The sequence below is a fragment of the Mixophyes fleayi genome, unplaced genomic scaffold (assembly GCF_038048845.1).
Source record: "Mixophyes fleayi isolate aMixFle1 unplaced genomic scaffold, aMixFle1.hap1 Scaffold_54, whole genome shotgun sequence".
Lineage (NCBI taxonomy): Eukaryota > Metazoa > Chordata > Amphibia > Anura > Limnodynastidae > Mixophyes > Mixophyes fleayi.
In genome coordinates this window covers 82,886-105,049 of record NW_027448234.1, presented here as the reverse complement: position 1 = coordinate 105,049, position 22,164 = coordinate 82,886, and the positions used below count along the sequence as shown (strand labels likewise).

Below are 22,164 nucleotides of genomic sequence, written 5' to 3'. Positions count from 1 at the left end.
CGCATTGACTATTGCAATTCCCTCCTTACTGGTCTTCCCAAAAACAGACTCAAACCCCTAAAATCTATTTTGCATGCTTCGGCAAGACTGATTTTCCTTGCAAATAGCTATTCCTCTGTTGAATCACTCTGTATGTCTCTACACTGGCTGCCTGTCTTCTACCGAATCCAATATAAAATACTTTTACTAACCTACAAGGCCATCAACAAAGCTGCACCAACATACATCTCCTCTCTTGTCTCAAAATATCTCCCAACTCGGCAACTCCGTTCTGCAAAAGATCTGCGTCTCTCATCCACCCTCATTACATCCTCCCATTCCCGGTTACAGGACTTTTTTCGGGCTGCACCCACTCTATGGAACTCTCTCCCTCGCACAATAAGACTCTCCTCTGTTCTACAAACTTTCAAGCATTCTCTGAAAACCTACCTATTCAGACAAGCTTATAATATTCCTCAACCACCATCTTAACCTCACTACCTTTAGCCTGTTACACAATTTCACACAAGACAACTACCCCCGGACCAACATTGTTGTGTGACAGGATCATTTAGCTTATGAGTCACCCTACCTTTGCAGTCTGGCTGGGCCAAGATGCAAAATGTATACTTAACCTCATGTGTCAATCTCCCATTGTCCCATAGATTGTAAGCTTGCGAGCAGGGCCTTCTCACCTCTTTGTCTGTTTTACCCAGTTTGTTTATTAGTTTATTACGTTTGTCCCCAATTGTAAAGCGCTACGGAATATGTTGGCGCTATATAAATAAATGATGATGATGATGATGATGAGGGATGATTCAGCGGTCAGCAGCGCACCCCGTTGCCTAGCAACGGGACACGATCATTCTTGCGCATGGGCGTGTAGCGAGGCCCTGAAAACTGGAAGTGCGTCCTGTTACTTAGCAAGGCAAGGAGAGGCGACCGTCCCCTGCACCTAGGAAGAGTGCGGGGATGGCGCCTGGCAAGCAGTATATTTTAGGAATTTGTCAGAAGTATGACACTTTCCTGAATGGCATTGTACTTTGTTTTAGAAGCATTACCCTTGTGGATGAGGTCATGGTCAAGCTGGGGTGAAACTGTAACTGGATCATAAGATGGGGGGCTGTCAAATCAGGACAGAGGAATGTAAAATTGTGAATAAAAGTTATTGCAGAGAAGAAGAAAGCTGGTTAAATCAATGGAACTGAGATTACTGTTGGTATGAGGAACCTTGGTTGAGTTAGGGTGCACAGAGGATAGTTAATCAGGTGATGGTCTGAGAGAGGTAAAGGAGCTGTAACAAAACAGAAACGAAAAGTCAGAAGAAAACAAGATAAAGGCAGAGATGTGTAGGTGAAGCAGCTAGTGCAAGCAGTAGTGGATCTCCACCCTATCAGCACAAGCCTATCTTTAAATTGCGTCAAAGACGTAGATCAAAATGGGCGAGGGGCGGGGTAATAGAGCGCTGTGGTGGGGTCAACCGGGGCTAGCCAATGAGGATGATGGAGGGGCATGATTATGATAAATCGCCCCCCCTAAAAATAAAGTCTAGGTCCACTCCTGACTGCAAGAAGCTCAGAGAGGAGGATAGAGAGATTAGTTTGGAGGCAGAAAGTGTATGTAGGTCATGAATTAGCATGCTGAAATCAATGAAGAGTATGTACTTTAAAAAATAGAAAATCTTTGAATTTACCGTTTGTTACAGCTGGAGTGTTCATTCCATAAGTCACATTCAAAGGATTTTGAAAGTGGTGGGAGACAGGTGATACCTTTGAGGTTTGATGAATTTCTAGAGTGTGTATAATTATAATTAAATGTATCACCAGTTGCTAGAACAAGATGGATTTCGGTAGAGAATATGGTCATAAAATATAAGAGTTATTATTTTGTGCTGAGGTTGGGAATATTGCCGTTAAGAAATAAAGACAGGAAATAAGTTCATGAGTGTTAGTTAGAGCTGAGTGGAGTGGTAAGTAGACAAAATGATTAAAGGATTGTGATGCAGGGGGGTTGAAGGATTTTTTAATTCTAAGGATAATACTATGGAGAGATATTAAGAAAGACACTTTGTCATGGGCTTTCAATGTGGTTTTAGAATGAATGGCAAGTGTCCAAGGAAAATTGAGAAATACAATCTGCAAGATACAGTGAGATGGTGAATGCAGATTCTGGATGCAGCAGATGAAGATTGCAATACTCAGTTGTTGCTCAGTGATTGCAAGCTGTATTGTTCATCTGTAAATTCCCTTCACTTTGTAAGTGAAACACTCAGAAAGCGAATAAAAAATGCAACCCCCTAGAATGACTTGCAAGATCTAGTGATACACCAACATGAAATTATTGTAGCAAATAAGATTGTAATCTTAACAAAGTAAGAGTACATGAAAACCCCAACTGAAATCTTAGCAACATGATTTCAGTTTTGAAATCAATATGTTGCACATGCCATTCCTTCAAACTATTTTTTTTAACATTACCCATATAATGGTAACATTCCTATAACATATCCAGCTTAGTGTATACAAGTGTCCCAGTACGCTGGTAAGGAACAACTAAAACATTTCAAACACATTTATTGTCAGGTGTTACATAAGCTATTCAATCATATCAATTAATGTTGCTCTATTTTCCCTTACCATATACATTGACAGTTGTTGCTCTTCTGCTTGTACCGGCAACGTTGGTCACTGCACATACATATTCTCCACCATCTTTCAGATGAACACTTTCCAAGTGAAGGCTTCCATCTGTCCGCACACTAACATATGGGTTCGAAACCAGCTAAAAAAAAATAAATAACATTTTATATATGTAAATTTGGCAGAGTTTGTCTAAAAATGTTGTCTCAGTGCGAAAATGGATGTGCATCATTCAGCAATGTAAGGAACACCAGAAAATTGCACCTTCTGTACTTTTTACCTCACATTAATAATTTCAGTTCATAAAAATGACAGTAATTTTTGCACTGCTCCACAATGCTTTAGCTCTGCCCCATCAACCAATGCAAACTTATTCTCCTATCAATGCAAACCCTTGCACTTTAGCAGAAATCTCGGTGTGTGGCTTCACCAAAGAGGATTTTGCTCTGTGCCTCAGACATTTAAATTAGCCCCTCTCTGTCATCATTTCTTAAGCAGTTTTTGGCCACTGTAGTTTGATCACTAGCAGATTTGGAAAAAAAATAGCTATGGATATTTCACATTAACGGAATAGCTCTGAGATGACTGAGCTACTAGTGCATGTGACTATTCCCTTCATACACTGCATTAACATGTTCAGGTCTGGTTCTCTTGAATTTTTAGAACTTTGTTATTGCAAGTATATAATAGAACTCCTTACTTCTTAATTACTCCTTGTAAAATTACTGTAGAAATGAAATGTTTAATCCTATATGCAAGCCAAATTGGTGTCTTAACAACTGTTTTTGAATGTGTTTTTATCATTACTACATTGATACAATTACTCTTTACCTTACATAAAAACCTTTGTTTTATTCTGATGCAGATAAAGGGGTAGCGTTGGTTGTGAAATGGGCGTAAATCACACTTAAAAAAGTGCAGGAAAAAATATCATATGTACAGGGGCAGGCTGGGCGGGGGCCAGTGGGGCAATTGCCCTCCGGGTAGGTCCCATAGTGGGCTACTTTGGGCTGGGTCACTGGGCTACCTGCATTTTTTTCCTATATATAAGCTTCTGAGTCGAGTATTGCCCCCAGGCTAAAATTTGTCAGCACTCCCCTGCATATGTACTTCCATATTCAGAGCTGTACACATCTCGAGATGCTTCCAGCTCTGCTTCAGCAAGCCATCATCATAAGCGTATATTTGCAGCTGCCCTCTAGCAGGTGTATAAGACATACCTCCTACCAGACATATATGATTGTTTCTGTAGGGCTATATGAGCCGCGTGTGCGTAAACATGCCCTTATTGTCCTTGGTCTGTCCTTGAAAAGTTTTAAAGTTTAAAGTTTTTGGTAAAGTTTTATGGAAGGCTTTCCATTAGATTTTGGAGCATTGCTGTGGGGATTCACATTTATTTGGCCACAAGAACGTTAATGAGGTCAGGCACTGATGTTGGGTGAAGAGGCCTGGCTCACAGTACATGTTCCACTATATCCCAAAGGCTTTTCAGGGTGGTTGAGGGCAGAGCTCCGTGCAGGCAAGTCAAGTTCTTAGACACCAAACTGAGAAAACCATTTTTTGATGGACCTCACTTTGTGCACAGGGCCATTGTCATGCTGAAAAAGTAAAGGGCATTTCTCAAACTGTTGCAATTCAGCTCTCCTTAGGGTATAGAAGAGATGTAAGGTAGTAATGAGAGAAAACTCATTGAGTTTGTAATGTGTAGTGTATTCGGCACAGTGTGTGGGGGAGAACTTTACATGAATCCAATGCTGCTTCTTCAGGTGTTGTGTATATGTCAGAAAACTCACAATAACCTCCTAGGGACTAATACACAAAAACAATAAATATAAATGATATGAAGTATAAGAGTTCATCAAAAAGAGTCACACCCCAATAGAGGGGATATGCCACTTTCCCTGTGTGAATGCAAATAGCAAAAAACAATATTTGGGAGCGCCGCAGATGAACATCTAAAAATGTAATTATTGAGTAAAAAGCTTTTTAGACATCTATATCTTTCATACGTGTGTATGAAAGGAATTTTCCGTTTAGTATTAACTTTACTCCCTTTTCATTAAATATGGATTATATCCGTATATAGTCTCTGTATTGTAGTAATAGAAATAGACGCTGTCAATCAGTAGATGGCACACACTCCCTTTTAATTGTCCTAGAAGTGAGATTGTAATCAATACTGGTGCGAGTGGCTGTTTTAGGGAAAATAGTATCTTCTCCTCTGTATTTAGACAGCCCAATGGATCCCACAAATCACTTAGGATGTTTTACTCACAAAAGTCTGACTGAGGGAAAGAACCTAACAGGAGCTGTAGCCTGTAGATCCTGTAGATCACAAGAGTCTGACTGGAGGAAAGAGCCTGACAGGAGCTGTAGATCCTGTAGATCACAAGAGTCTGACTGGAGGAAAGAGCCTGACAGGAGCTGTAGATCCGGTAGATCACAAGAGTCTGATTGAAGGAAAGAGCCTGACAGGAGCTGTAGATCGTGGCAGCTGAGGGCAATGTTCACTGATGGATCTGTCTTAGCAGCATAACAGGCAAATAGGGAGAATTTTATAGCAGTGTTTTAATACAATGCTTTTACTTCAATAGATCTAAGTGGTCTGAATATTATCCCAGTATCCAAATGCATAAGGTGTTTCACTTCTACTATTTTTTTACCCCACTTTGACCAGTCAGCATCTTTCTTAAGTGGATAACTAGCTGTCAAACACATTTAATTACTCCTACTTAAAACAGTTATAGCTGCATAAAAATTTAGATCAAACTTTATTAAACATGTCCAGGAGTTCAGTCTAAGTCACTCAAACAGATATATTACAAAAAAAACACATGTCCACACATATATGTATATATTTCATGTGCTATTATAATTTTTGTCTACTTTGTTATTTTTTATTTTTTAGATATATATCCCCTCATTGATACTCATTCAGGTACATCCTGGTTATATATTCTTTTTATATATAATAATTAGAGCATGGAGACCAACAAACATATTACATTAGAAAAAAATAATAAACTATTTTCCTAGTGTCATGTCAGGGACACAAACCCTGACTTGCAAGTTACTAAAGCAAAGTCTGAACACTGTGAGCCACTCTACCACATAGACAGAGACACAGACACAGACACAGGTTGAAGATACTTATATATTAAATACTTATATATTTTCATTTTTTTATATTTTAATATTGTATTGATAATATACATGTTTTTGCTAATTCTATTAGATAAATAAAAAATTTCCATATTATTCAAGAGTTCAGTTTGTCTATGTGCCATGTCACATATAGATGTCTAAAAAGCTTTTTATTTAATAATTATGTTTTTAGATGTTCATTTGTAGGCGCCTCCAAGTATTGGTTTTTACCATTGTGTATATGTCAATCTGTCCTGTGTTGTGTATGTTAATAATGTACATTGTTTCTTGTGCAGGCCCACATTTGGCTTTAGCATCCTTTTGTTTACATGTAACAAGACATGTGCATGTCTCAATTGTTACGTTTCACAAATAGTAATATGAATTACAATTTAATAGCAATGATAATTAATGGCACTTACCACTATGTTGTCCTTAAACCACTGTCTCACTGGAAGAGGATTTCCAGCTAAGATAACACATGGCAAAGTGATCTGGTTTCCTTCAATAACACTCACCATGGAAGGGCTCTCTCCAATTGCAGGAATTACTAAGAAGAGGTGCATTGATACAAAAATTAGAAGAATTATTGGTCAGCTTTCATTAACCTTCTACAGAGAAACATAGTCTATTAAAATACCCAGGGCCGGTGCTAGCGTTATCGGCGCCCTAGGAAAAATTTCAAAGGAGAAGAGGAAACCATAAAACTACATTACCCAGATCCCTCTGCACTTCCTGGTATAACGTCATATTTCAGATGTTTAACTCCGGGAGAGGTATGTAAGGGCGCATCATATCAGATAAAGAAGAGGACGGCGGCGGCCATTACAAAATAGCAGCAGGCGCCCCTTCGCCGCTGCACTTCTGTCCCAAACCGCTGACAGCGTTTTGGGACAGAAGTGCAGCGGCGGAGGGGCGCCTGTTGCTATTTTGTAATGGCCGCCGCCATCCTCTTCTTGGAACAACTGACTAGATTAGACAATCTAGGGGCGCCCTGCAGGTCCCGGCGCCCTAGGCAACTGCCTAAGGTTGCCTAATGGGAGCGCCGGGCCTGAAAATACCAAGACTAGGTCCAGATTTATCTGTGTGCTGCTTTAGGCCAAATATACCAGGCCAACCTCACAGTGCTGCACTTGAGAGGAGGTAACATAACTGTATTGAATGCCTACAAGAAAGAGTTATGTTTGTAAACATATTATAAGTGGTCTAATTCACGGTTTTAGATATAGATTAAAACGTGACATATATTCATGCTTGCCTACCTTTGGTAAGTTGTATTCGGGAGAGGGGCGTGTCTAGAGGGCGACAGGGGGCGGGGCACGTGAATTGTGTCATTTTAGCCCCGCAAATGCGGGATGCAGGAGATTTGCCAGCTCTCCCGGGAGTCCGTGAGACCGACCCGAATTTCGGGAGTCTCCCGGACATTCAGGGAGAGTTGGCAAGTATGCATATATTCGAGCAGCAATAACACCCTGCATTTCCTGCCAGTTCAATGTTGACATTATCTGGCTTTATAGATCAAGATAGGAGTTTTAAAAGTCCATGAATCTGGAAAAGATATCTTACCTAGTCCTGTTAGTGTAACAATGACTTGGGACTGAACTTTTCCAAACTGATTCTCAGCTTCACACAAATAGGTACCTTCATCTCCAACCCATAGATCTAAAATAAATATTTATATTTATAATATATATACTAAGTAATAGCTAATAAGTCGCCATTGAACCAGAACACTGACAAACAGAAGCAACACAGAATGCTTATAATAACTGTGATCCGCACAAAAATGGTAAAAATGTTCACAATTTCACTTTGTTTAGCTGAATTTCACAGTTTTCTGTGTTACTTATTTATAAGATTCAGCCTACTGCACTTCAATAAGATAACAACTAGCAAATTCTGTACTAACAAAAGCCTAAAATGTGTTCAATATAACAATGATTTCCACTTATTTTAGATAGCTACTTACCAATAATTCAATTATTTTCTCTAATAATGAAGCATGTGAATGTAAATAAAAAATAGAGAATCCGTCTTATATCAACAATCTATGAAAGTTATGGACATGTGAACACATATCTCTTGAGATAAAAATGTCTTTTAGGTTAAAGGTATTTGTGAGTAGTTTTTAAGACTCTACAGATCCCTCCTGCAAATGTACTAAGCAGGATGGCAATCATCATCGTCATTAATTTATATAGCGCCACTAATTCCGCAGCGCTGTACAGAGAACTCACTCACATCAGTCCTTGCCCCATTGGGGCTTACAGTCTAAATTCCCCAACATACACACACACAGACAGACTAGGATCAATTTTGTTAGCAGTCAATTAACCTACCAGTATGTTTTTGGAGTGTGGGAGGAAACCGGAGCACCTGGTTGAAACCCACGCAAACACGAGGAGAACATACAAACTTCTCACAGATAAGGTCATGGTCGGGAAGTGAACGCATGACTCCAGTGCTGTAAGGCAGACGTGCTAAACACTTAGCCATCATGCTGCTGGAGAAAGCAACATAGGAGAATAGTAGACAACAGCTGATGAGTGACAGGAGTAGTAGCTGCTTTGCAAGGTAGCGGTGAGAGAACCGAAGCTGTCACAATGAAGTACTCTGGAGATGGTAATAGAGATACTGGAGCAGCGATAGTTCAACACAGGCCACGAGCTGAGAGCAGACTGAAGTAGCGGAGGTACCTCGGGGTAACAGCTGATGGCTCTGAGAGGTAGCGATGAGAGAACCGAGGCTGTCACGATGAAGTACTCTGGAGATGGTAATAGAGATAATGGAGCAACGATAGTTCAACACAGGCCACGAGCTGAGAGCAGACTGAAGTAGCGGAGGTAACTCGGGATAACAGCTCATGGCTCTGAGAGGTAGCGATGAGAGAACCGAGGCTGTCACGATGAAGTAATATTACGAGATAGTAATAGAGATACTGGAGCAGCGATAGTTCGACACAGGCCACAAGCTGAGAGCAGACTTAAGTAGTGGAGGTAACTCGGGACAACAGCTGATGAGTCACAGACGTAGTAGCGGCTCTGAGAGGTAGCGATGAGAGAACCGAGGCTGTCACGATGAAGTACTCTGGAGATGGTAATAGAGATACTGGAGCAGCGATAGTTCAACACAGGCCACGAGCTGAGAGCAGACTGAAGTAGCAGAGGTAACTCGGGATAACAGCTCCTGGCTCTGAGAGGTAGCGATGAGAGAACCGAGGCTGTCACGATGAAGTACTCTGGAGATGGTAATAGAGATACTGGAGCAGCGATAGTTCAACAAAGGCCACGAGCTGAGAGCAGACTGAAGTGCACGCAATCCACAAGGAGAACAGTAACTAGAACCACAGGCTGCAGGAAGTGAGCTTGAAGAACAGAGGTCAGACAGGTGAATCCAGGAGGTTTAAATAGTGCTCCGATAACACTTAGTCAATAAGAAAGAGGGAGAAGGTCCTGAAGTGAAACAGACCTTGCACCTGCCCAGATCTGACAGTAGGTAAATGAATGGTGTGAGTCTGACACCAGAACATGCCAGTTTCAAGATCAGTGAGATGCAGGTAACGAGACAGGTACCCGTTTGAGGGACCAGAGCGTGACATCCACGTGCCTCTCATGACATGACTCCCCAATAATACCCAGTTATCTATATACATTGAAATGGACCTGGCACAATTTAAACAATTTTGCCAACTGGGCACAGCAGTTACTTATAACCTATGTTGAACATATTTACAAGCATAACCTAATATGATATGCACTACTTAGTTATTGAACCCTAATTGTATACACTATATAATGTGGACGGGTGAAGCAATTACTCAGCAACATAGCCTTTATTATGCATGCTAGGCATCGTGCTGTCCTCATAGTAACCATTTACTCTATTCACTCTCAAGTAGTTTGGGGGACTGGCTGTATTGAGTCCTCCATCTGGCATCTTCCCTACATCACAGACTTCAATTATTACTGCCCATTGACAGCAACAAGGTAACAGTCCTGTGGGCTCGTGCCACAGCCAGCGGATTCAATACTGCAGAACCATTAAAAAAGGTAAAAGATGCAGAATAAGAAGTGCTATCCACTGAACTACAGAATGTATATGGTAAACAGTTATTGATAGGATAGGGGTTACATTTGTAAATAGACCCTTTGGGCTAGATTTACTAAGCTGCAGGTTTGAAAAAAATGGGGATGTTGCCTATAGCAACCAATCAGATTCTAGCTGTCATTTATTTAGTACCTTCTACAAAATGACAGCTAGAATCTGATTGGTTGCTATAGGCAACATCCCCACTTTTTCAAACCCGCAGCTTAGTAAATCTAGCCCTTTGTGTCTATTATGCATAATTAACTGCTAATACAAACTGCACATAAGTGAAGTTTTCTTATAAGTAACATTTTTATTGCAACGCAGTGATGACTCAAGAACAGACAAACTAGTTGTCCAAGACTAGACCAAGTTAAGAATCTCTGAAGCAGAGCACAATACATCTACACATCAGGACGATGATAAAGTAACTAATGTACAAAATAATAGTACATTTAGTATCAGTTGGGAACAGTATTGTATTGCTATAAAGAATGCATTTTGAATATGTTTGTTGAAGGTGGATGTCCCTTTTAGTGACTGTCTTTCAGTTTCCTAGGTAACAGAAGTGATACATTGTAAGTGATTGGAAACAGGCATAGGATCATGTCACTGCAAGTTTGGAAGGGGTCATGCTTTGCTGTGTTTAGGTTTCTTGTTATACATAGGAAATCATTACATACATGAAGGTAATTAACACATCTCCTTTGATTTACGGTTATTTTTTAAGAAGCACTCTGTTTTACAATGTAGACTTACTACTAATCTGTAGTGTCCCAGTCTTCTGGTTATACATAAGTGGCTTTGAAAATGTGGATGTGGCATTTAACTTTCTCCATTTTATCTTCGGTTCAGGGAATCCCTGTGCAGTACAGTGCAAAATCACATCTGATCCAATATCCATTGCTATATTACTTGGGTTCTCTGTGAACACAGGAGCAGCTGGAAAAAAGTTTTCATTTCGTTAAATATGAATAATCAGCAAAATAAAACTACAGGGGGTAAATGTATTAATGTCCGGATTCTTCAACTCCGGCGTGTTCAGCGTCTTCGGCGATTAAATTTAAAGCGGCACTGCATTGTAAAGGGAAGTTTCCCTTTGCAATGCAGCGCCGCTTTAAATTTAATTGCCGAAAACTTAGAACTGACATGTTGAGGTACAGGTAAATTTGTAAGATACAGAATACAACATATGATTGAAATTATGTAGCTGCCAACATTCTTATCAATTCTGAACTCATTAGTAGACTAATCAGCAAAATGATTGAATGGAAAGAACAGGATTAGTTCAAACATGCACACATTGGGCCTGATGCTGAGTTATGTGCAATGTAAAAAAAAGGAGTAACTTTGCAACTTGGCAAAACCATGTTGCACTGGAGGGGGAGGTCAATTTAAAATGTGTGAACAGATTTATAGTTGGGATAGGTCATGTCCTAGATCAACTTTAAATTTTAGTTTGAATTAAAGCTATCAACTATTTGTGTGCTACATGAAAACAGCCAGTATTTAACTTATATACAAAATAATAGACTAATTTGCACCCATTATATTGTAACATGGTTTTATACAGGAGAAAATTTACTCCTTTTTTGCTTTGCTCCTAACACAGCATCAGACCCATTGTTTAGAAAGTGATTCATGATCTGTCACTGACTGAGAAAATATAAATGTAAACAGAGGTCAAAAGAAATTGCTACTTATTTAATAATAAAGAAAACTTTTTATTTTGTTCACATTCAAAAATATTTGTTTCTTCACCATAATTTTGTGTTCCCTGACTTATGACTGTATCTTAAAATACATCTGATTATAGCTACCTATGAAACAATGAACTGATTAATATAACAACTGATTGATAAATATAGCAAAATAAAAGTGTACGTATTTAAATAAGCATCGTAAATTAGGACAATGTATATAATTAGTGGTAAATAACAAAGGTCTTTGGTGAGGAAATATGTCAGATGTGAGATGAGAGATGTGTATCTCTTACAGCCGTACTCTGGAGGAAAGAAGTGCAGAGTCCGATGCTCTTCCCGCTGGATCTTTATCGGAGTTCGGAGATCGTCAGGGACGGGAAGCTCTGGAAAGGAAAGACATATATAGACATAAATATACTGTACAATAGGTGATGTGTACTTGCACATTCACTATATATAGACACACACACAGTATTGAAAAAGTATTCAGACCCCAGCCCTTGTTCACACTTAAGATTCTCATGTCTCACAGCAGTTTACTTCTTAGAACGGGCTTCACAGAATCACAGGACAGTTGAGGGGCAGCACGTTTGGGGTCTCGCCATAGATTTCTGATGGAATTAAGATGAGGACTTGGACTGAGCCTCTCAAGGACCAGGATCTTTTGTCTTTATTTTACTGCGCTGGTGCTGTGAGTGCTGGATTATTGTCCACACAAATCCCCAAGGCGAGTTCAAGGGTGTTGGTGGTTGTCAAGCCTGACCTTCCCATCACTGTACGGGAAGAGGTGGCTCGGGAGGAGGCTATTGATGATGTAGCTGGCGCTGTGGAGGAACTTGATGATGAGGATGGTGATGTGGTTATTGTAAATGAGGCACCAGGGGGGGAAACAGCTGATGTCCATGGGATGAAAAAGCCCATCGTCATGCCTGGTCAGAAGACCAAAAAATGCACCTCTTCGGTCTGGAGTTATTTTTATCCAAATCCAGACAACCAATGTATGGCCATATGTAGCTTATGTAAAGCTCAAATAAGCAGGGGTAAGGATCTTGCCCACCTAGGAACATCTTCCCTTATACGTCACCTGAATAACCTTCATAGTTCAGTGGTTAGTTCAGGAACTGGGGCTAGGACCCTCATCGGTACAGGGACACCTAAATCCCGTGGTCCAGTTGGATACACACCAGCAACACCCTCCTCGTCAACTTCCTCCACAATCTCCATCAGATTCAGTCCTGCAGCCCAAGTCAGCAGCCAGACTGAGTCCTCCTCAATACGGGATTCATCCGAGGAATCCTGCAGCGGTACGCCTACTACTGCCACTGCTGCTGTTGCTGCTGTTAGTCGGTCATCTTCCCAGAGGGGAAGTCGTAAGACCGCTAAGTCTTTCACAAAACAATTGACCGTCCAACAGTCGTTTGCCATGACCACAAAATACGATAGTAGTCACCCTATTGCAAAGCGTATAACTGCGGCTGTAACTGCAATGTTGGTGTTAGACGTGCGCCCGGTGTCCGCCATCAGTGGAGTGGGATTTAGAGGGTTGATGGAGGTATTGTGTCCCCGGTACCAAATCCCGTCGAGATTCCACTTCACTAGGCAGGCGATACCAAAAATGTACAGAGAAGTACGATCAAGTGTCCTCAGTGCTCTAAAAAATGCGGTTGTACCCACTGTCCATTTATTGGTGCGAATCATACAAGTTCAGGGTTTTTAATATATATTGTGGTGACCCACTCCTCTACGCAGTCCAGGTACATTTATTGGTGTGAATCATACAAGTTGATGGTTTTCTTATTATATATATTGTGGTGACCCACTCCTCTACGCAGTCCAGAAAGATACCTCGTTGCAACGTTTTGGACTAATAACTATATTGTGAGGTGTTCAGAATACACTGTAAATTAGTGGAAATGCTTGTTATTGAATGTTTTTGAGGTTAATAATAGCGTAGGAGTGAAAATAAGCCCAAAAACTTGATTTTTAAACTTTTTTTTTTTTTTTCAAAAAAAATCCGAACCCGAGACCTTAAATCCGAACCGAGACCTTTCGTCAAGTGTTTTGCGAGACAAATCCGAACCTCAAAAATAACGGAAATCCGGATCCAAAACACAAAACACGAGACCTCAAAAGTCGCCGGTGCACATCCCTAATTGTTATGAGCCACCCCTGCTCGTTTGTTGACACTGGGGCGCGTCCTGGCATTTGCCCTGACAGCCAGCATGTCATGTCCGCCCCTTCATCCTGGCTGTCACCGGGGCCACAGCTAGGACACTCTGTAGTTCACCGCCGCATCCTGGTAAATCTAGCAGCCAGCAGCGTGCACAAATAGGCTCCTCTCATGACTACATCCTCCTGTGGTTGAGTGACAGGTCTGATGCATTGATGTCTGCTTGGTGGGTTTCACTATTTAAGGCAGAGAGGGCATAGCCTTCCTCCCAGTTATAGATTTTGTTCCAAGTTCTGTGGATACTCTGTCCGTTTGCTGTTTGATTCCTGTTGTGATCCCTGGCTTGTTTCTGAACCCTGCTTGAACTCTGATTGCCCTGACCTTGGCTTTGTTATTCGGATTCCCCTTGCTTGCTACAAGCCTTGACCTTTTGGCCTGTCCCTGATATTCTGATTGCTACAGACCTACTACCGTTGGACTGTCCCTGGATTACCTCCTGACTTTGGTTACTCCTCCTACCTCCGTCACTACGGTCTCTGAACATAAATTCCGAGTAACTGTGAACATAACATGCTGTACGGGAAAGGCGGCTGCTATAGGTGAAGACCTCTACTGCCTGTTCTAGGAGTTCATATTAGTGCCGTCAGCCATAACTGGTATAAATGAGAGATTAAATAATTGTTTTCCTCTCACCCTTGCCATATTGAAATGTTTATGGGGATGAGTTATACTTGGTCAGGGGTAAACAAACTGTTTACATCTAGGTAACATTTCAGAGAAATATATGGAAGAATTAACAGTGTTAAAGGGAGTTCATAGACTAATATTTCTGAAAGCATGCACTAACACAACATTCTAGAGTCATTACCACACTGATTATTTTTCTTGAGTACAGTTGATTGGTTAAATGTCCACAAGAATCTTCTTTTACAATTTCATAAGATCCCTTTGACATACCTTAGTAATGAGATAGCAGCCATTACTTCACCACAGCATATATTAAAATAAGTTTAGCAGACCCAAAAACTAGAGTTTTGCAATTTATTTGTGTTTGTCCATTAATTTTTTTAAGATATATAGTGTTGATATATCAGCGTAATTCTACATAAATCATCACCATCAGCAGCAGTTATTTATATAGGGCCACACAAAATGTTGTTCCAATAATGTTGAAAACATGTTAATGAATAGTTATGCTCACATGAATAGAATATATGAATCTGATATTTTTGCTCATGCTAATAAGTACTCTAAATGCCAGAATACTAATTGTAGACTAAGTACATGCCTAAACATCTGGAGCATGTACTGATTTCAGTCAGTTTCCTGCATTTAATCTATGTAACTGCATTAGAAATTTAAGCTGAACTGTGAATGTTTTAGGTCAAGGAGGATGGCTAGTAGAGGTACTGTACAGGTTTTATATACATTGTTGCTCTTGTCTGCGTGAATGGCCACTAAAGACAGTATTCAGCTATGATGCTAATAGGTCATTGGCAGATCATTTTTCTGCTGGAAATCATTTAAAAAAAATATCTCTGTGTGCGCTGGGGAATTCAGTTAAACTGCATCAAATGAGTATAACAGTCATTTTTTTATCCCGTCACTAAAAATGCAACAGTTTTTATAGATGTAACAATATAATACAGACACACGCGTTCTTTGGCATAAATAGCAATATTTGTAATAATAAAAGTCAAAATTTGCCCATTTTAAGTTCAACAAATAGAACCCTAAGTAGCCAGGCGAAAAAATACACATAAATATACATAAATACACATAAAAAACCATTACAATTACGGAAGAGGGCTCATTGTCAACCAAATTACACACTAATGGACTGCATTTTAAGGATATTTCTAACCATCAAATAAACTTTTGGTTAACTGTCCCTTTCCCCAACTTGGTCCCATTTTGGGAGGACTTACTACTGCTAGGGATGCACTGGTCTTCCCTATGAGAGAGTTTTAAGAATCACAGTGGTGTGCTAGTTTCTACACAGGTACTGACTTTCCTAGCATGGGGCACCCAAAGTTCTGCTAGTTGTGGGGTGAGTGGTGTTGGTAATTTTAAAATTCACTTTGCAGTATGATGGTTCTGGGTTTACTATGTTCCCCAACACTGAATGCAGCCAAACATCTTGTTTCCCAATTTTCCACATTTTCTTTGGATCTTTATTGTTTAAAAATTAGGATCATTTGGTATACAAAACAATTGATTCTTTTATTTTATAAAATCCAGCAATGTACACACGTATAAAGTAAAAGTAAAATATAATATACATATAAATATGTGTATTGGATGATTGATGTCATGTGCTGTTTTGCTCAAACCTTTTAAGATGTTTTACAATTAGTACAAGTTTCAAGGTATGCTGAAAAATAATAATATGTCAAATGTATCACTTGTGTAGGTGTATTACAAATATGCACTTAGAGGCTTGGCTGAAAAATAACAAATCAGGCTCAGCCTACGGGTGAAAAATCCTTACCAGCACAAGACAAACATAATCTAAAGGAAACGCAGCTTTAATTATATAAATCAAACCACAAATGGTATAATATGAAAAAAGTAAATCCACATTTATATATATATTTTTTAAATATACATAAACAGCACAATAGAGTACACATAATAACTGTTGGGAATAACAATGCATTTCAAATAGTTTAAGTTCTATAAGGCATGAAAACTTGAAATGTGTATATTTGAATGTTCTTTCACATAAGGAAAACTTTTATTTTAGAAATCTAAAATATAAACTGTCAAAGGTTGTTTAAGAAATTCAAGGAAACTAGCCACTCCAAATGAGTGGTGTTTTATTACACTAGTCAACGAACATGATTAATTACTCCTTGTAATACATGAAATTCCTTAAATTACATAAAGAATATTATTTTAAGTAGTATTATTTGTGCAGTAAAGAGACCTGCTTGAAATAGTATTAAAACTCTAACATTTTGTTTCTTTCATTCACAAAAACGAACTGTATTTCGTGAAGTGGGTGGTCTTAAATGGGGATTTATACATGTGCCAAGTACAATATTCATTCTGTGACTCCTCACCTTTAATGCCTGAAAAGAAACAAAAACATAAAAGAACTTATTCTGTATAACGTAAAAAGTTTTTTCTTTCATAATTCAATGTATACATAGACTTTTGATTTACAAAATAACTTCTTGAAACGATATTTTATTCCGTGCTCATTAAATTGTGAGGAAATACCATACATAGTTCTTTAGCAGTTCTATTAAGCAGAAAGTGAACTCTACCTTGGTATAATAGAGCTGATGCTTAATTATAACAGACATTGAGTGGGATTGACAAGCATAGCTGAAGATAACCATCTGCAAGGTGAGTGATATGGCAGACTAAAATGTATTATGCCTTGACATAGTTTTTCAGTGGTGAGCCACAAAGTGTTATTGTCCACACAGGTAATGTGCTTAAGAAAGCAAAACTCTGTGGTGCTTCAGTTTTAAAGAGGAAATATGAGTTTTCATTATTTTTTTTGCAACATAATTTGGTACAATGTCTTGTTTTGTTCTTTTGTGTGAAGAGAAATTAGACAATTGTTGATGTCTAGAGCCATTTACTGTTTCTTAGAGAGAAGCTTTGGGATTTACTGTGCATAGAGAAAGAGAAGAGATGTTAGAGGAGGTCATTTACGTAGCTGAAAATGTCAATTTAATAAAGCAAATGCCATTTTGAACCTGCTGTTTTGTGCAAATGTTAGAAGCACGGTGGCTTAGTGGTTATCACATGTAGCTAGCCAAAATATTTGTTACAGAATATTAATATCTCATATATTTCAAAATGCTATATTTTATTTTCATTTATGTTTCTATACTGCAGTTGCCAGAGTACAGTGTGTCTTTTCACGAGCTGTTCTCTGTGCTTATAAATCCTTTCCCCATTAATTTGATGTTAGTGCTTAGACAGATTAGGTGTGGTATATAGGGCTACATCCATACCAATGCTTTCTCCAGGCGTACAGGGAGCAAGTAGAAGCATGAGAAATTATGTTTCATGATGAATCATTTTCACGCCCCTTCATGCTCCAGAGTTCCATGCATGCCCGAAAAAAGTGTCTGTGTAGATGTTGCCTAAGGATGCAGGTAAATATTTAATTACATTTTACACATCTTTTCAAGTATGCTATTGTGAGATTAGAGACTCAATAGTTAAGTTTGTATGAATTTATCCTTTGGTCAGTTAAAATAAAATACTAATACGAACTTTTTTTTTTCAATGTAATAGGCTTATATTAAAAGATGCATGGTAAGATATGCTTTGATTATCTTTGCAGCCTTATCATTGGTTGAAAAGAGCACATGTGGATCCAGATTCTTGTGTGTTCCTGTGAGAAAGCCATACAACATTCCCAGGACAGGTAGAGAACCATCCAGGGCCATTTCTCTTTAATGAGGCGATGTGAAACTCTCATCTCAGACATCACCATTATAGGCCTCCTTACACTCCTGTCAATTCTAGGAGAAAATGCAGTGTGACACCAATCACCTTCACTTCTTCCTGCAGTCATTGAACTAGCGCAGTAGTGACTTGTAGTGTGAGTAGTGGAGGTACCAGAGGGAAGGAAACTCACACCATTAGTCACTGTTTTTACTAATGTTATGACTGCAGAGAGACTTTCAGGTCCTTGGTGTCCCACTGCATTCCCTCCTGCAGTCAAGACAAGTGTAGTGACTGCGGATAGAGTGTTTTGTGTAGGAGTATGAAGTGGCTTTAGGGTCAGGGATCCTCGGAGATGACATTATTAATGGTACCATGACAGATAAAGTATATGTATCGCCCTGGAATCATCTGTGAGAAAAATCAGTGACATCTTTGACAAATAGAAATTCAATTATAGGTACCGTGTATACACGAGTATAAGCCGACCTGAATATAAGCCGAGGACCACAGAAAACTGGGGAAACTTATTGACTGGAGTATAAGCCGAGGGGGGGCTTTTTGAGCGTAAAAAAAAGGTGCTGAAAAACTCGGCTTATACACGAGTATATACAGTATATTGTCCCATGTTGTGTTGTAATGCTAGGTGTGCTGTCTCCCCAATTCTGGTGCTCCAGTACCCAGTCAGATTAACAAAAAGATCAAAGCCAAACATAATGGAACATTTCTATTGGTTGATATGCACAGGACTATTTTAAATAATTTTGATTGAAAAATAAAAAAAGACTAAATATTTATCCAATTATTATAAAAACAACTGTATACTTATATTGATATTTAGCAAAAAGCAAATTATGAAATAGATATTTATTATGATTGAACCTGAGTTTATCATTACAATCTATCAAGGAACATTAATTAAACAATACAATATACATGGTCAGAACACAACTGAGATACACTATATAAGTGGCTCTATATATGAGAACATTTACAAACAGATTCTATATAATTTTTTTTTAAAGAAAGGAATAAAATTAAACATTTCATTAGATCCATTTGGAAATCTATTCAATTTATAAATTCAATGCTCTTTTTTAACATATTTTTAGATCGCCTCCATGTTTACCTGATTGTATAAGCTCTATATACACACATTTTAGATGAGCTTGATCACAATTAAGAACAAAAACAAAGTATCAGAATATGTGTCAGTAGCTTAAGATTCATTTTTTTTTAGGTTTACTTTTGATATTATTGTTATTATTTAATTTCCTGTAAAATGTCACTAGCCAACAACCAAAAGCTTCTTGACAATACTTGCTCCTATGCTATGTCATAGTAACCTATTTTCCTTCTCTGCTTCTTTAATCACTGTCTTTGAATTGGTTTTCAGTTTATGTTTTTTGTGCAGGTGCTGGAAGTGGCTTTACGGTTAGGGGTGCTGGGGATGTTACTTCTAATAATACCCTGACAGCTTAAAGATACGGAATGCCGCCGGAACCCTAGTGAATCAGTGATCTTTGACAGATGTAATCTTACCAATAATCATTCATGTTTTGAGTTGATAGAACAATGTAAACAAACTATATTTGATGTGAGCAATTTATTCAGAAAATACTTGTGTATCTGTTATTTATCTGTCTATATGTATTTAATCTCTGGTTCCATGTCATTTCTTATACCTGTGAGAAACTTAAGGTCAATTTCACATTATTATCAGTTCATTTGTTTTCAGAATACTCCTCACAATACAAAAGGAACGTGTAAGACCCCCCAAAGCCAGGTGTAGATATAGTAATTCCAGAAAGAATTTTAGAAATGAATAGTGAAAGTATTTAATGTCTCCACAATTAGTAATAGAAATGCCACTTCTGGGCCTGTGGAGCACTGGCAATTAGAACAGAACAGAGAGCTTGCACTGTGGTATTCCAAACATTACGCACATATAATTTGCATAATTGGCCCCTCACTGGCCTCCAGAAATAAAGTATTGAAGCAGAAAAATGTTTTTCTTTTATTTTTGGCCAGGGAAAGTTTGGCTAAGGTAGAATACTCCAACTCCAGTGATGAGATTAGCAACCCAGATAGCATTCTTTTATCTGTGCTCTTTCTAAAGCTTTTGTTGCTAACACAGCTATGAAAATAAATTGGGATTAGCCAGGCATATTGTTCTAAAAATAATAGCATCTTTATGCCTTGTCTAGCATGCACTCTGTAAAAACAAAGCCCGAACTAGAGGTGTGTGAGCTGTTAATTGCCTACATCTGATAAAGTGGACCTACAAAAATGCATTCATCTGATTTTGGTTTGCATCAAGCTGTTGCTAAGGACAGATTAATGGCACACACTTTTGTACTAGCAAAAAAAAAAAAATGACCTCATGCTTTTCCCGCAATGGAGTTTTCAGTCTCCTTGCAGTATCTGCACAAAAGTTTTTATTTACGCCCCTTATCATAGCTGGTTCAGATTGGCTAATAAGGGTATAGCTTTATGCCCTTATATTCTTCATGAGTAGACTCTGAAGTTGTTTTCAATTACACATTAAATACAAACAGATAATTACCCTGAACTCACGTTCTGTTAAAGAGGGAGAAAGAAACCAATTACGTCCTGCTTTAGTGGTAACCTCGAGATGGAGGCAATGGGATAGCAGTCCTTTCTGTGAATTCCTATTAAACACTTTAAAACAGTACTTTGTGCACAAGAAATTTGAAGGTATGTAAGGTGAATTAACAGCAGAATAAGCTATTGCTGGAAATGTAATGTAATGGACCTAAGCTGGCATGTGTCCTGGTTCTTCCATTTCCATAACAATGCCGGCATACCAGTAATAATACTCACATATTGCGTATAAACATTGCAGTGAGGACCCCCGCAGGCAATATAATGTTAGTGTGAATACACTGCAGATACTTGATGTCTGTGCCATTTTTTTATTGTTTGTTGTTTTTTTCTCAACTCCACATTAAAAAGCACAACAAACAATAAAAAAAGCAAAAATATAGTTCAAGATGAGTCTAAAAGCCAACACAGTGTAATGCAGTCGTTGAAAATAATGATTGTATGTCCCCTATATCCATTTACATGACTATATTGCAAGTCTTTTACACAGGTCATCAAATGGAAGGCTTCTCGTATCGTTCTACTTTTACAGTAAGGGGGGAACATTTTTCCCTACAAAACATAAATTCCAGTGTGAAATAGAGAACGTTGCGCGTATTGGGGCATCCTCTTATCCAGACGGTCTGCTGTGGTAGCTACGCATCACAACGCGGAACATTTTCAAAATGAGTCACATGACACAAGTGACATCACTACCGTCTAAACCCAGAGTCACATCTATACCCTCCAAATAAAATTATATAAATTTTTACAGGATATCTTACATATATTCACATCACTTGTGTATTATAAAATAAATAAACTCCTAAAAAGTTGCCCAGAGAGGATGGCAGGATTAGGTTGTCAACCTACACCAATATTGCTTGCATCAGACTGTTAAAAGCTATGCTGTTTGCATCCAAATTTAACATTCCACTGATTAAAATGGATGTAAATGGGAATTTAATCTTAAAAACTATAAAATATGAGTTGGAATGTTTAAACTGACTTTTTAAAAATAAAACTTTGTCTTGCTGATATGGATCTGATTACAAATGCATTGTTTTGCACCCTTCCCTACACTGCCAAACCTTGTATGACATAACGGTTGTTAAAAGGACTACCTGTTGACTGCAGTTCATGTTGATATCCTTCTACGTTGCACTACTGTGACTAATAAAGTGAATGGTTTGCTGTGGAAACCTGTAAAAATCTAGCTTTACAAAATCTATTTTTTTTAGGCAATGACTTTTAAACGGCACCAGTTGAAGAATAAATATCTATGAATATGGTGTTGAATCAGATCAAAATTGTTAAAAGGGAAAAGGAGTACCCTTCTGCAATAATCACTTTATTTAAATAGAAAATAATGGAATAAAAGAGCTGTTTATATACTAAGTCATTGAAAACTCAACCAAATAAATTA

At 38.5% G+C, this 22,164-nt stretch overlaps 1 protein-coding gene across 1 annotated transcript in view; it reads right to left on the bottom strand.

Moving 5' to 3' along the window:
* LOC142134595 (hemicentin-1-like) overlaps positions 1 to 22,164 on the bottom strand; it is a 63,931-nt gene that overhangs the window by 15,199 nt on the left and 26,568 nt on the right. Inside the window, exons 2-7 of the mRNA XM_075194557.1 lie at positions 16,787 to 16,795; positions 11,845 to 11,934; positions 10,608 to 10,790; positions 7,329 to 7,424; positions 6,185 to 6,312; positions 2,616 to 2,760 (exon numbers count right to left, since the gene is read on the bottom strand). Coding sequence (XP_075050658.1) covers positions 2,616 to 2,760; positions 6,185 to 6,312; positions 7,329 to 7,424; positions 10,608 to 10,790; positions 11,845 to 11,934; positions 16,787 to 16,795 — 651 coding nt within the window. The remainder of the gene's footprint in view (positions 1 to 2,615; positions 2,761 to 6,184; positions 6,313 to 7,328; positions 7,425 to 10,607; positions 10,791 to 11,844; positions 11,935 to 16,786; positions 16,796 to 22,164) is intronic.